This window comes from Parasteatoda tepidariorum, chromosome 6, assembly GCF_043381705.1.
Source record: "Parasteatoda tepidariorum isolate YZ-2023 chromosome 6, CAS_Ptep_4.0, whole genome shotgun sequence".
Classification (NCBI taxonomy): Eukaryota; Metazoa; Arthropoda; class Arachnida; order Araneae; family Theridiidae; genus Parasteatoda; species Parasteatoda tepidariorum.
In genome coordinates, this window is record NC_092209.1 from 66,743,002 (window position 1) to 66,759,035 (window position 16,034).

General features: G+C 27.8%; 2 protein-coding genes across 2 annotated transcripts in view; both read right to left on the minus strand.

Annotated features, from left to right (window-relative positions):
- LOC107445576 (tRNA Selenocysteine associated protein) overlaps positions 1-16,034 on the minus strand; it is a 363,438-nt gene that overhangs the window by 113,513 nt on the left and 233,891 nt on the right. The gene's annotated exons all lie outside the window — the stretch shown is intronic.
- LOC139425920 (zinc finger protein 117-like) lies at positions 3,364-14,577 on the minus strand. The gene is made up of 3 exons (XM_071182469.1): positions 12,313-14,577; positions 6,433-6,692; positions 3,364-3,817 (listed from the first exon to the last, which is right to left on the minus strand). Exons 2-3 carry the CDS (start codon positions 6,571-6,573, stop codon positions 3,698-3,700), a joined length of 261 nt encoding a protein of 86 aa, XP_071038570.1. The 5' UTR covers positions 6,574-6,692; positions 12,313-14,577; the 3' UTR covers positions 3,364-3,697.

A 16,034-nucleotide genomic window follows, 5' to 3' on the forward strand; every position in this document is an offset into this window, starting at 1 on the left:
TGTAATGCAAATGCGGGTTAATTCCATCAAAAAAGTCTACAAAGGCAGTCGCAAACTCAAAAATTGGGTTGGCTGTTCAACAACATTCATAAAAAAAAAAAATGGTAAACAAATTATAACTGAATGCTTCATTTCTTTTTGAAAGTGCTTGTTCCATTCATGAACTGTCCTAATGCCAGGATAGCCTGGTCGGTAGAGTGCTGGGTCCATGTCCGAGAGTTCAAACTCCGCCGGCTGAAGACTCTCCGCGTTGTAAAGTGACTGATGCATGTTAAATCTGTCGAGTCGAAAAAGTCCTCCATGTTCCCGTAACAAATCAATACCTCTGGGGGTTCTGGATTGAAGATCGATGGTTCTCTTATTCAGGTCAAAATTACGATCTGTGAATGAATGAATGGGTCCGCCCTATAAACAGGTGTGACAGAAGTCGAATTCTTGGCCATAGATGACGCCACTGAAAAACAAGAAACGCACCCTCTGCCTTAAAATTTGCTCGGTTTCACCAAGCGGGCATGCTAGTGTGGCAAGTGGCATTAGAAACAACAACACTGTCCTAATAATAGACATACAGTGCTTTCCACATGTACTCTCTATTCATTGTTTGATTTCACAACCATCTCTCATATACTGTCAAAAGGTGCACAACACCTGAAATGTCTCAATTACATATGTCAACAACTGAGTGAATGGACTGACAGCTGTTTTGTTATCATTGCTTGCATGACAACTAATGCCAGCTAATGATTGGTAATGTGCGCAAATCCTTTTTGTCACACCAGTAACTGCATTTCAGACCCATCTCCATTTTTCTAAACACCGTGAATTATGGTTCTGGGTAAAACGGCCTTAAATCCGATAATATTTATTTACGGTACCCATTACAAATGAGGAGATACATATTTAGACAATGATACTAAATTATTATTTTATATTTTAGTACCAAAAGATGAATAAAAAGACAATACAAAAAAAGCCATATATATAAAAAAATAATCTTAATTAATACAAATATTAAATTATTTATGATTAAAAAAAAGATGTGAAATACTACACATTAAATTAAAAATAAATATATAAATATGAAGTAATGTATAAAGCTAATTTTCAAATTTATCATACAAAGCAACACATTAGTTAAGCTCATAGGAATTTGCTTAAGGTTTCCCTGAAATGAATAAGCTTATGGCGACGCAGATTGGATGGATGATTGAACGAATCATTGCAGATGTCACATATATAAGGTTTCTCTCCAGTGTGTATTTTGTAATGTTTATTCAGGTTACTCTTGCATTTAAACGTTTTTTGGCAAATGTCACAAGTATAATGTCGCACTTGAGAGCTCTCTTTCAAAGGCGTAGAGTCATAAAAATCTTTCTCCTTTTGGTAAACAAAGATTTCTGCAATGACAATAAAAAATGAATATAATTAAGAAACCCATAGTAGTATTGGTATAACAATGAGATTTTTTATTTTCACCAAAATTTTGTTGAAGTGTTAACTTAACAAATGTTAAACTTAAAGATAATTAAAGGGCTTAGTAGATAAATTAAGATTTTTTATATATATTTTTCCACTAAACAATCAAAGCTTTGACAATATAAATTAATAATAATGAAAACAATAATATAACTAAAGTACTTAATATTTCTAACTAAAATGATTTAAATAATTATATAGTTATTAGAAACTAATCACATAAAAAATAGTATTTTTTTTATTCAAGCTCAAATACTTTCATGAATTTGTGCTGTTATACATCAAATGAAGAATACATTAATTTTGATTAAAAAAAGAGAAGTAAATAAATTGATTTTAGGCACAAAAAAAAAAGTCTTTCATTATTTGTACACACAAAGTGCATGTTCAATAAATTTTAAAAGTATTTGTATTTAAATAAACTTAAAACTTAATTGGTAAAGTTAAAATATATTATTTCAATAGTAAAATATTAAACATAAAGCTAATGAAAGTTGATAATTTGTAAGTTTCACATACTTCAATTCACATTTAGTCTTATTTTTTTATAATTTTTTAATTAGTTTTGATAATTAATTAATAATAAACTATTAGTTAATACAATTATCATTCATTTCTCATTACTTTTCTTCATTTAATTCATTAAAANTTGGTAAAGTTAAAATATAATATTTCAATAGTAAAATATTAAACATAAAGCTAATGAAAGTCGATAATTTGTAAGTTTCACATACTTCAATTCACATTTAGTCTTATTCTTTTATAATTTTTTAATTAGTTTTGATAATTAATTAATAATAAACTATTAGTTAATGTAATTATCATTCATTTCTCATTACTTTTCTTCATTTAATTCATTAAAATCTTACTAAGAACCTTCATTTGCTCAGCTCTTTAATTAAAGCATAGCCAAATAAAATTGTTAATTTACATGTAATGATGAGTTTAATGAATTACATATACAGGGGTCTGTATAGGTTTTTCAGAGAGGCACCTATTTTGTGAAAATTAAGACATAATTTGAGAAAATCAAAAATTATATTAAAGAATCAACACAAACATACGGTAAAAATAAGGATTTATCGTTTTCTTACAGGATACAAAAACATTTTAAGAAAAAATATTTTGTGAAGCTACCGTTTTTCCTTAAGTTGAATTTTTGAAGGTTCTGCTACATGGTAGTAAATTTGGCCTGAACAGATCCCTGATATGAATGATTTAATGAATGAATTAATTATATATACAAGTTTAGTATTAATTATAAATTACAATTTCATTTAATACAGTTATTTACATAATTTGAAAAATTAATAGCCGTTTCAGATTTATCATCCATCAAATTATTTCATAATAATCATCAAAGACGGCCAATTCCAAGTTATTTATGTGACATACAAAACAAAAAAAATTGAGCATGCTACTTAAGAGGATGCCATACCACGGGAGAAACTTAACGCTGCCAATTCCAAGTAATTTATGTGACGTACAAAACAAACAATTTTGAGCATGCTACTTAAGAGGATGCCATACCACGGGAGAAACTTTACATTGCAAATTCTATTTCACCTCCAACACAAATTTAAAAAGTATAGAAAAAGTAAGTTAAGATAAGCTTAAGTTTCAAATTCTGAAAAGAAATTTTTTAAATATTGAAATGAAAATAAATTTTGAGAAGATAATTTAGAATTAGGCAGTGAAGTTCGCTTCCAATAGCTTGTTTGCATTTTGATGTTTAGAAGTCTGTCTTTTTTTTAGCAAATTCATGGCTTACTCTAGGTTTGCCTGAACTCATCTTCTCTTTCTTTTAAATTAGTAATGAAGGTGAAAGAGAAATTGCAAAGATCTCCAATTGTGTGGTGTCCTCCTAATTGAATAAATAATGCACCATTTAATTCACCTGTTCAAAGATTGTAGTTTATTTACACATAGTAAAAGAAATACAAAATTTATTGTTTCTAATACAATATCTCTTAATTAAAGCTGAATTGAAATTAAATTAAGCAAATGCCTTATTTAAAGTATTTAAGAACATGAATATAACAATCACTCAAAATAAGTGGAAGGTAAATAAAACAATCACACATAATTGATTAAAAATAAATGAATAATTTGAACACAAATAAAACAATAATATCATTTTTAGAATATTATAATATGTATAAAATAAAGAGTAAATATTAACTCAGCATTTTAAACACATTTTATGTCGGAAAGATTCTTTTTAAAGCATGAATTGATTTTTCTTAAGATGAATTAACTTATGAGAACGCAGGGTGGATGACTGATTAAATGCTTTGTTGCAGATGTCACATTTATAAGGTTTTTCTCCTGTATGTATTCTGTAATGCATCTTCAAATTGCATTTTTGGTTGAAAGTTTTTTGGCATACTCCACATGTATACAAGCGTTCTTTAGTATGCACATTAATGTGATTTCTTAAGTTTCTTTTTACAGGTGTAGAATATGTGCAGAATGTACAAACATATAAGCCTTGTTCATTTGGGAAAAAGTTAGAAGTTCCTGCAACACAAAATTTTTTTAGTACAATAAAATAACTTAAAAACAGATTATTCTTATAAGTGAAAAATTTTTGTGACTAACTTTACGTAAACTACATTTTGAATTTGTATTGATATCATCTCTTTTGAGTTAAGTCCTAGAAAATGTAATAAATAGTTAATCATTTCTAAATAGATCATAATGAACTTAGTTATGATTAGTTGACGTTGACTGACAATATTTCGTTTAATCTTTTTTATTAAATAAAACGTATGTAAGATTTATTATAAAATTTCCTTTTATATAAGTATTAAAAAGTATAAATATAAATCACACATTTGGTTTTTACAATCAATCAGAAAATGAGAAAAATACTATAAATGATACGATAAAAAAGTACTTCAATTAGTATTTTTAATAATAATAATAAAAAAAAAAAAACTGGGCAATAGAATTTATTTTCTGAGAAAACAGAGATAAATGCTTGAAATAAAATAAGGCGGCTAACATGCCAATACTATATAATGCAGGTTATGTAAAAATGGAATTATTTCACTTAATGGTTTTCCAAAGCCATTTTCAACAGCACCTTAATATGATAATATCCCATATCTTTATACAATAATATCCTATGAGGGAATGGAATTTAATAAATAACAATTATTTTAATTTATAAGGAAATTTCAATGCTTTTAAACAATGAAAACCTGCAAAATTAATATTAATGGAAAAAATCCATTTAAAACACATTGGTATACCCATGAAGATATTTTGCCAGGCTCATTTATAAATTATTATTAATCAACACAAGAGGGGTGACTTGTAGCAGATGTTACATTTAGAAAGTTTCTCGCCTGTATGTATTCTTGATTTCAGAATACTTTTATGAGGGAATGATTTTTGACATAAGCCATACATGTTGCCATTAAATTTCATTTCAAAGGTGTAAAACATGTACAGAATCAACAAATCTCTTTTTTCAAAATAGGCAGAAAAATCAATAAAAGAAAATTCGGAAAAGTTATTTTATATTGCTATAAAAAAAACAAACAATTTTAACTGCAATGTTCAACATAAGAATATAGTGTTCATTCTAAATAAAGAGCTTTATTAGTTTGTTTATTGTAATTATCCTTAAGCAAATGAATTAAAATTTAGGTAATTTTTAATATTTAATAACAGATCTCTAAAATACACAGCTTTTCAATTTTCAGAAGTAAGTTGTATTCAATTGTGGAAGTTAGAGGTATAACAGCCAGAAACAGATATATTGCAATAAACACAAATAGCACTACATACTTAAGATAATAAAATGAAAGGGTTTTAAGAACTGAGATAGATCATTAGAATACTCATCTTTTCTTTATCTGAAATAAGTAAAGTGAAGGTACATATTTGATTGTAAAGTGTAAATTGCTCAATACTAAATTTTAGATCAAAAGAAAATGTTACTATGTTATAAACGAAAAAGTTGTATGAAACTATAAACATAAAAGAGTAACATAAATATACTTTTATTGCACTTTTAAATCTAAATATGAGAACATATAATTATGAAGGCATCAGACATAGTTGTAATGTCAATAACAATGCTTTATCACGATCATTTATGTATTATAATATGACGCTGCAAGATAGAAGACTGATTGAATGTCTTGTTGCAAATGAAACATTTGTAAGGCCTCTCTCCAGTATGTATTCTAGAATGTCTTCTCAGGTGACAGCTTTGGTTGAAAGACTTTTTGCATGTTTCACATGTGTATAATTTTTCTCTAGTATGCAAATTCATATGAGTTCTTAAGTTTCTTTTTAGATGTGTCGAATATGTACAGTATGGACAAAAAAGCAAACAACCTTTCGTGAAACTATCAGGGAATCCTATGAAAAGAAAATTTGAAAACAATTAAAATAAATTTCTTTTTATTGCTACATCTTAAATTACATATTAGACTACAATGTGTAACATATGGAGATATTTAAGACAAAGAATTTTATAAATTTGTAACAATTATCTTTTATTTTACTTGCGACGATGGGTTTAAAAATTAGGGAACTCCCATTAACAGATCAGTAATGTACGTTGCTCTTAATGATTAAATGTTGAATTTATTGCTATAAAAGCCAGAAGTGGCTATACAGCACTAAACACAAATAGCACTACATGCTTAGAGTAATGAATTAATTAGTGTTTTAATTCAAATCTGATACAAAACCATAAGAAGGTAACCATAAGATCACACAGGCAGACTAGGGTCAAGGAACATGACTAACAGCAAATGTTGGTATATTATGAAAAATTTTTTTTTTTATGAAACTAGAAAAAATTTAAGGCCTACATAAATGTTTTTTATTTTTAAAATTTAATATATGAACACATAGCATGAAGGTAGGAGACACATTTAAGAACACATTTGTAATGTGAATGACAAAGATTCATCAAGTTCATTTATGGATCATCATATGACGTCGCAAGATGGACGTCTGATTAAATGCCTTGTTGCAGATTAAACATTTATAAGGTTTCTCTCCTGTATGAATTCTGTAATGTTGTTTCAGATTTCCTTCATGAGTGAATGATTTATGACACATGTCACACATATACAGCCGCTCTTTGGTGTGCACATTTATGTGACTTTTTAAGTGTTTCTTTACACGTGTCGAATAAGTACAGTATGTACATAAAAGCAAGCCTCCTTTTTTGACATTACCAGGTAATCCTATGAAAAAGAAAAAAATGGAAAAGAATTAAAACAAATTAATTTATATTGTTGCAGTAACATTTTAACACTTAAAACTACGAGGTGAAACAAATAGAGATATTTATATTAAGACAAATAACTTTATAAGTTTGTAACAATAATCTTTTAATTTTACTTGTGACAATGGGCAAAAAATACAGGAAATATCTAACAACACATAAGTAAGTTACATTGCTCTTCAGGAATTAATGTATTGCTTATTGGTATAATCAGATTCTGATGCAAAACCAAAACAAAGTAAGATTACTCGGGAAGGCTGAGGTCATGGAATGCGCCTTTACCTGAAGTACGAAAATCCTTCAAAATTTACAATACTTAATTTTAAAGTAATGTTGTTACTATTAAGAACAAATTTAAGTACATTATAAACTAACGTAATATTTTTTATAGTTTAAATTAAACAAATTACATAATTTGAAGATGCAAGAATAATTTCAGACAAAACTGAATAATATTTTCAAAATAGAATAACTCAAAACCGTCCATTTTCTCCTTACTTTCATCCAAGTGTTCCTATTTAAAAATAAATAAAATAACAGAAAATGTACATTAGTACATACGTAGGGAATAAAAGTTTATTATTTAAAAAACAGATTTTTACTTCAAAGTATGCATCGGTCAAGTTTATGGTTTATCATTGCTATTTCAGCCAGAACTGATAGGGTAAGTAAACATAATGGTTTGTTGCTCAACGCCAACATTACCTACTTCTGCCTGTTTACTCACTGAATTGGTGGTGCTTTTCTTATATACCATTGGTCAGATTAGCGTTGCATATCATAAATTTGGGGTGAAATCAGCCAAGTGCACACTAGCTTTATTTACTTTCACAAATAGTTCTCACTGAAGAGAGTATAGGAATGTTATATATTTTTTTAATTAATTCATTTTTCCACACAATATAATGCAAGCAAACTAATTTTGAGGTGGCTAGTGCCCCAATAGTAATTTTATAACATATAAACAAGTTTCAACTTTTTGGCATGCTACATAAGGTACTAATCTTGCAGTGGGCGCAACCCTGTATGTCACTATTAAGCTATTCCCCTGACAGTATAAAACTTGGTGATCAAAATAATAATGACTTGGCTCACTTTGACAAATAAAAGTGAATCACAATGCAATTTTTCAAAAATAAACTTGATTTAATAGGACTGTGAATTTCTTGTATATTATAATAGAATGCCAAACATTTTTTTTTAAATTTTTAAAAATTTTATTACAAAAAGCAACACACTGGAAATGAGACAAGGGTTGCTGATGGATATCAAGTTTGCCATAGTTGTTGTAATGAGTTAGAGCTCAATGATGGAAATCAAGTTAGCCATAGTGAATGTTGCAATGAATCAGAGTTCACTGATAGATATCATATTTGCCATATGCAATGAATCAGGGTGCACTGATGGATATCAAGTTTGCCATATGCAATGAGTCAGGGCTCACTGATCGATATCAAGTTAGTCATAGTGGATGTTGCAATGAGTTAGAGCTCCCTGATGGATATCAAATTTGTCATAGTGGATGTTGCTGTTGTACGCTATTTTAACTAAATAAAAAAATTTAGCCATATAAAAATCTTATTCAACAAACCAAAACATAGAGAATAAACCAAAATGGCCAAATTCAAGAAAATATCTTGGTGAAAAAATCAGTATTCTTATTTTAAATAATACTGATCTGAAATTTTATCTGAATACTTAATCTGAAATTTTATTTAGGAGTTCTAAAGTGTGTATCATGAGTCCCACAAAGTGACCAAGTTCTAAATTTTTGATATTTTCAAAAAATTAGTTTTTCATTGTAATAGTAAATGATATGAATTTTTCAATCACTTAGTGACTTCATATATATGAACTATATTTTCAAGAAATTGCTGTTACAAAAAATTTTTTTAATTCAAAAATGTGGGTGTCTATATTCTGCCCTATTTTGAGATTTAAAGTAGTCAGCTATGAGCAGCAGCACCTTAAAAAGACACCTATCTTCTAAAGATGTATCTTTTTAAGAGTATAAGAAATGTAGTTTTTTTTTATATCTTTACTCATCAATATTTCCCATTATTAATTAGCTATACATTGATTGCAAAAATTTTAAATACATTTTATATTCATTATGCCAATATTGTTCTTACTTACAAAATAATTTTATTATCTTTAATTGTGTACCACAGATAGAAAATAGGAATAAGGTGCAATGAAGAATTGCAATTTTCTTATGCAAATTTACAAAGGATGTCATAGTTCAACAAAATAGGTTGAGAATTGGTGACAAAGGGTAGAAGTAGTAAAAAATGTGACATTCTACATTTCGGCTAAAAAAAAACATTTAAAATCAGCAGATTAAATTTTTTTATATTACAGTTGTAAGTAAAATATGCCTTTCCTGCAATTCTAAAACTTATTTCAAACAAAACAAGTGCACATAATTATTGTTTATTAGTATGCTCTGAATGTAAACACACAATTAAAAATAAAATTTGAAATATGATTCATAATAAAGCGTTTTGTTTTCTCTTTTAGATCTATGTTTATGCAATACTGAGTACAAGTAATAAGAGGAGCAGAGTTATGATGAAGTTTAAAGCTTTGTGGTAAAGAAAAATGGAGCAAAAATATCGAAATATATGTAACAATTATCGACAGCTCCCTAGAAGTACAATAATTTGGAAAAATAACTTTGCATCATTAATTTTTATATGTTAGTGAATTATTTTTAGTTAATCTTTTAACTCAAAACAAATCAATAACATATAAAAATAAGTGATCTCATTTATATATGAGGACAATTATGTATCTATGTTTTGATATATTGACTTTTTGAGTAGTAAAAAGCAGTGAAAGTTGGGGGTGGATCCACATGTACAGAGCGTCAAATAAAATAAAAATTTACCACCAAGAATAACTTTGGATCTTATGATTATATTTTCACGTTCTATGACTCAATCTTCATGGCTCAAGTGAGTGACTTCGAATTAATTAATGCAAACAATATTTTAACTTACGAAAACAGACAGAGAAACATATTTTCTCTGAATAAACATACCTTTTTTTCGATGGATTATGATACTGTACCTCCAAAATGTAGAGAGTAGCTGCAATCTGGGAAATAAATTCCCAACAATTTGGCCAAGATAGCAGTCCAAAGTTCAGGCTCCTAATCTTAATTTTACTTTTTGCTTATTTCGCCAGAACTTTTGGAACAAACTGAAAAATATTTGAACACAACTATAAAATTTGTTTGTCTAAAGATGCGAAAAAATAATTTCAATGAATGTTTATTATTTTCTCTTATTTTAATTTATAATAGTCGAAAAATTTTTGAAAAGGTTAAAAATTTTTTACATCATTCTAGAGTATCTAATTTTGCATGGCAAAATGCAAAATTTGAGCAAAATTGGTTGAATAGTTCCTGAGAAATTGAATTCTAGAAAAGCCGTATACTTAAAATCTAATTTTTCAGGAACTAGTCAACTGATTTTGATAAAATTTTGCATTTTGCCACGTAAAATTAGATACTTTAAAATGCTATAAACAACAGTAGACCTTAAAAATCAAAATTTTTTTTCTGAATTTTATTAAATAAAATAATAAAGAATAAATATTTACAATTTTTTTTTTGTTGCATGGAATTGTCTTCGGACAAACAAATTAATAATTGTGTGCAAAATTTTTTCAATTCGCTTCAAAAGTTCTGGAGATATGGCAAAATACGTAAAAAATTAAAATTAACATAAAGGGGTTCAAATTTCGCTTTCCTGACCAAATTATGGGGACCATATTTCTGAGATTAGAGGCTACCCCCTACATTTTAGCAGCCAAAAATCTGAATCAGTTGAAAAGGTATGTTTGTCCAGAGAAAGTACATTTTTGTGTCTGATTTCAAAACTTAAAATATCGCCTGCACTAATTAATTAGCCTATTTGAGGCACCCCCTCGAACCATTAAGAATGGGTCTTAGAGCGTGAAGATCTGATCATTCGATCAAAAGTTATTCAGGGTGGTCCTTGTTTTGGCACACAGTACAATTCATATTTATAATATTATTTTATCTATTGATAAGCAACAAAAAAATATTAAAAATATCAAATCATGAAGAGATATATTTGAATTATGAAGGCTTTCAAACAGGACTGATCAAACATCTACATTTGGGAAAAATAACCATGTAATTTGATACTCAGAATTATTTTAATTTTCTCCTTTAGCTATTAATAACAGTGTAAAAGAAATATTTAAATATATATTTAAATCTTGGTTTTTGAAGTCGGCTAGCATACTTTTTATTCTGTGTTAGGGAATTACACATCCTAGGGGATGCGTAATAAATTATTTTATGCATCATTTCCATGATTTTTGGCGCATTTGACCCGCTATAGCATGTAAGCGGAATCACTGCTCTTACTATTGACAGTTTATAAACATCAAACCACTTAATAAAAATTTCTTTATTATAGTAGATATCTCATAACTCACAATAAAGAAGCTGACTGTATTTTGCTCATATTTTTAGTTTTTCTAAAAGTAAAATCCAATTACTCAAACATTTTCTGTTCATCAGAAATTAATAAAAAAAATATATAAGTATTCATAAGAAAAACGTTTAGTATTATTTATAAATTCATTGCAATTTTAGATGCAAAAATTTATCCGGTACAATGCATAACACTAGAACAATAATAATTGTTACTAAGAAGGTAGCAAATAAAAAGGCATAATTTCAAATATTAAACCAAAAAAGAAATCACTGTAAAAAATATAGAATCAGCATTTTCTATGAATTACTTACACACTAAAATTTTTCTGATATCCTTCAAGACAACAGAACAATAGCCATTGTGCTGAAGCGGTAGCAATTGGAATTTGTAACAATTGACTATTCATTTTTTAAAAGAAACACAAAAAAAGATTTTTATATGTAAATATAGAAAAAAATAACAGTTTCGGGGGGCATTTTTGTTACCACATGTTATTTCAAACACCTTGTGTAACATGACGTAATTTTGTCATCAATTGACGTTATTGAAAATTCTTTTTTACTTTTTAGATTCTATTAGTCATACATTTTCATTATATAAACCATATTCTACCAACAGTGAAAGTTTTTTTCAATAGTAATTTAAAATTTCTTTTTCAGATTATTCAATGGTTAATGTAAAATAAAAAGCTGCATTTTTTTTAAACAAATCAATACTCTATAGCTTAATTTATTTCTAAATAAACCTCTGCAATCATAGAAAAAAGCATAAGGATATTTCTTTAAATACATATATATAACATGTAAAATACAATAATATAAAATCTAGTTTATAAAAAAAAATTAAATTATTCCATTCAAGGGATGGTTTCTTTACAGCTATTTTGTATAAGTTACATTAAATGAGTATTCCATATCAAGACATGAAAATTGAGCTAAAAAGACATGAAAAGATAAATAGGTTGATAATTAAATGTCCTGTTACAATCAGTTTGTATTTTACTTTTTATTGACACATAACAATTATCTTAGAATCATGCCACTCGGATTATTGTTTTTTCATAATGAAAGCATGCAAGATAAAGAAAATAAATAAATTATTTACAACAGGTCGGCAAAGACCAGGAAGAGGCTTTTCAGGCTCATCTATGGACCACCATCTTATGAATGCGCAAGTTGGATGACTGATTAAATGCCTTGTTGCAGACTTCACATTTATAAGGTTTCTCTCCGGTGTGTATTCTGAAGTGCTGTTTCAAATTACTATTATCAGTGAAAGATTTTTGGCATACTCCACACGTATACAAGCGTTCTTTAGTATGCACATTAATGTGATTTCTAAAGTTTCTTCTTACAGGTGTAGAATATGTGCAGAATGTACAAACATATAAGCCTTGTTCATTTTGGGAAAAGTTAGAGGTTCCTATAACACAAAATTATTTTATTACAATAAAATAACTTTCATAAAATAACAGATTATTCTTATAGGTGAAGGATTTTTGCGACTCAGTCTACCTAAACTGCATTTTGAATTTGTATTGATATAATCTCTTTTAAGTTATGTCTTACAGAATGTAATAAATATTTAATCACTTCTAAACAGATCATAATGAACATATTTATGATTAGCTGTCATTTACTGGCAATATTTCTTTAAACTTTTTATTAAATAAGACATATGTTAGTTTTATTAGAAAAATCTATCACACATTTGGTCTTTACAAGCAATCTGAAAATAAGAAAAATACTAAAAATAATACTATAAAAAAGTATTTCATTTAGTATTTTTTTAAAAAGATAAAAAACTGCACAATAGAAATTTATTTTCTGAGAAAAGAGTAGAAGATAAGTCCTTGAAATAAAAACGGTTGGTTTCCTAAAGCTATTTTTAACAGCACCTTCAATTTAATGTGATAAAATTTCATATCTTTATACAATAATATCTTATGAGGGAATGGAATGTCATATATATAACAATTATTTAATTATAAGGAATCAATACAATAAAAGATATAAGTATTAATAAAAAAAGTTTAGTATTTTCTATGAATTCATTGCAATTTTAGATGCAAACATTTTCCCGATACAATGCATAACACCAGAACAATTGATAGTTTCTAAGACGGTAGCAAATAAAAAGTCACTGTTTCGAACATTAAACAACCAATAAAATTTCTATGTGACATAATTTTGTCATTAATTAACATTATTGAAAATTCTTTTTTACTTTTTAGATTCTATTAGTCATACATTTTCAATATATAAACTCAATTCTACCAACATAGAAAGTTTTTTTCCCTACAGTAATTTAAAATTTCTATTTCAGATTGTTCAATAGTTAATGTTAAATCAGAATCTGTAATTCTTTTTTTTAAAAATCAATACTCTAAAGCATAATATTATTTTAAATAGACTTCTGCAATCATAAAAAAGAGCATAAGGTTATTTCTTTAAATACATATCAATAACATGTAATATAGAATAATATAAAATGTAGTTTATTAAAAATGAAATTATTCCAATCAAGGGTTGGTTTCTTTACAGCTATTTTGTATAAGTTACATTAAATGAGTATTCCATAGCAAGACATGAAAATTGAGCTAAAAAGGCATGAGAAGATAAATGGGTTGATAATTAAATGTCCTGTTACAATCCATTCGTATTTTACTTTTCATTGATGTATAGCAATTATCTTATTATGCCATTTCAATAATATTTTTTTTTATAATGAAAGCATGCAAGATAAAGTAAATGGATTTTGCATTCTGTTATGTAAATGGAAAGTAAAGTAAATGGTTCGTTAAGTAAATGGAAAAGCATTTTGGTCAAGACCACAAATAAGCTTTTCAGGCTCATCCATGGACTACGATCTTATGACGGCGCAAGTTGGATGACTGACTAAATGCCTTTTTGCAGACTTACTCTAAGTTTGCCTGAACTCATCTTCTCTTTCTTATAAATTAGTAATGAAGGTGAAAGAGAATTTGCAAAGAAAAGCTTCTCCAATTGTATGATGTCCTCTTAATTGAATAAATAATGCATCAGTTAATTCACCTTTTCAAAGATTATAGTTTATTTACACATAGTAAAATAAATACAAAAACGTATTGTTTCTAATACAATATCTCTTAATTAACGCTGAATTGAAATTAAATTAAGCAAATGCCTTATTTAAAGCATCTAAGAACATGAATATAACAATCACTCAAAATAAGTTGAAGGAAAATAAAACAATCACTTATAATTGATTGAAAATAAATGTATAAGTTGAGCACAAATATAACAATAATATTTTTAGGATATTATAATATGTATAAAATAAAGAGTAAAGATTAACTCTTCATTTCAAACACATTTCATGTAGGAAAGATTGGAAATCCTTTTTAAAGCATGAATTGATTTTTCTTAAGATGAATTAACTTATGAGAACGCAGGGTGGACGACTGATTAAAGGCTTTGTTGCAGATGTCACATTTATAAGGTTTTTCTCCAGTATGTATTCGAAAGTGCTGTTTCAAATTACTAATATCTGTAAAAGATTTTTGGCATACTTCACAGGCAAACAGTCGTTCTTTGGTGTGCGTATTTATATGCTTTTTTAAACTTCCTTTGAAAGGTGTAGAATATGTACAGAATGTACAAGAATGTAGACCTCTTTTTTGGAATTTATTAAGGAACCCTAAGGAAAGAAAAAAAAATTAACATAAATTATTTTACATAGCTGCAATAAAGTTTTAACAGTTCAGATAAGACATGGACATGATTTATGCAACTCCAATATTGTGACAAAACATTAACAATCTAGGACATTTCTAACTAGTATATTATGCACTGAAACTAATAAAATAAAACAAAGTTTAAAGTGAGTTAAATACAAGAAACAAAATTAGGAAATATCACTCAGGTTGTTGAGTTATTGGAAAAATTTGCCTACTTAAGTTAAAATTATTCTATGACCTGACGATTTACTGAAATATTATGCATAAGAAATTGAAAAAAACAGAAAATAGTTGAGTTCTACATACCTGCCAACATTGGAGAAATAAAATAACGGAGATTTTATTAATCGACCCAATTTTTGGTTTATGTCTACTGATGTTCAACTCGGTAGCCTTGTCATTTTTAACCCAATCCAGAAGACAAGGAAACTCCTGGATCAAGTATCAGGAGAAAATCGTCTTTGAGTAGAAATTTATGATGTGAACAGCCGGCATTTGAGTTACATGGAGAGGGAGACCACTAAAACCTCCAACGGTTAGCCTGACAACAAGGGGACTTAAACCCGTAATCAGTCTACCCATATTTCACGTCATCACTGTAGTCGATACAAGCTGGATGCAAAATTCATATCGACCAGTCATCGTTAAGATTCAAACTTGGGTTCACCTCACTGGAAGCCGAATGCTCAATCTTCTGAGCCATCTTGGCTAGACTAATTAACACTCAACATACTGCAATACTGGCAATAGCACCATCTGGTGAGGAATAAGAGAAGTAATTTTTGCCATTAATGGATATTTTATCCCAATTTTTGTTTTTTTTTAAAATTTCTTCAACAAACACAGAAAAATTTGAGAATATGCAGGTAAACAGGAGATAGTCGTAAATTGCAGGAGTCTTCGTTAGAAAACAGGAGACTTGGCAGGTATGGTGCTATAAAAAATTAGAATGCATATTATGCTGGTACCAAAACTTTTGTAGACAAAATTAATATCTGTAATAGAGATTACTAATTTTCAAATTTTAAGGTTTTTTGGTGATTGAATCGCTATATGTTCAACTACGAATAAAAAACCATACATTCAAAATAATTGGTGCTTAAAGAAT

Excerpts from the sequence above, each read along its gene's own strand:
- LOC139425920 (XM_071182469.1), bottom strand. The coding sequence starts at position 6,573 with ATGTGTGACATGTGTCATAAATCATTCACTCATGAAGGAAATCTGAAA. Across the intron at positions 3,818-6,432 it reads CCATCTTGCGACGTCATATG|AGAATACATACAGGAGAAAA; the intron begins ATGATCCATAAA and ends AAGATGCATTAC.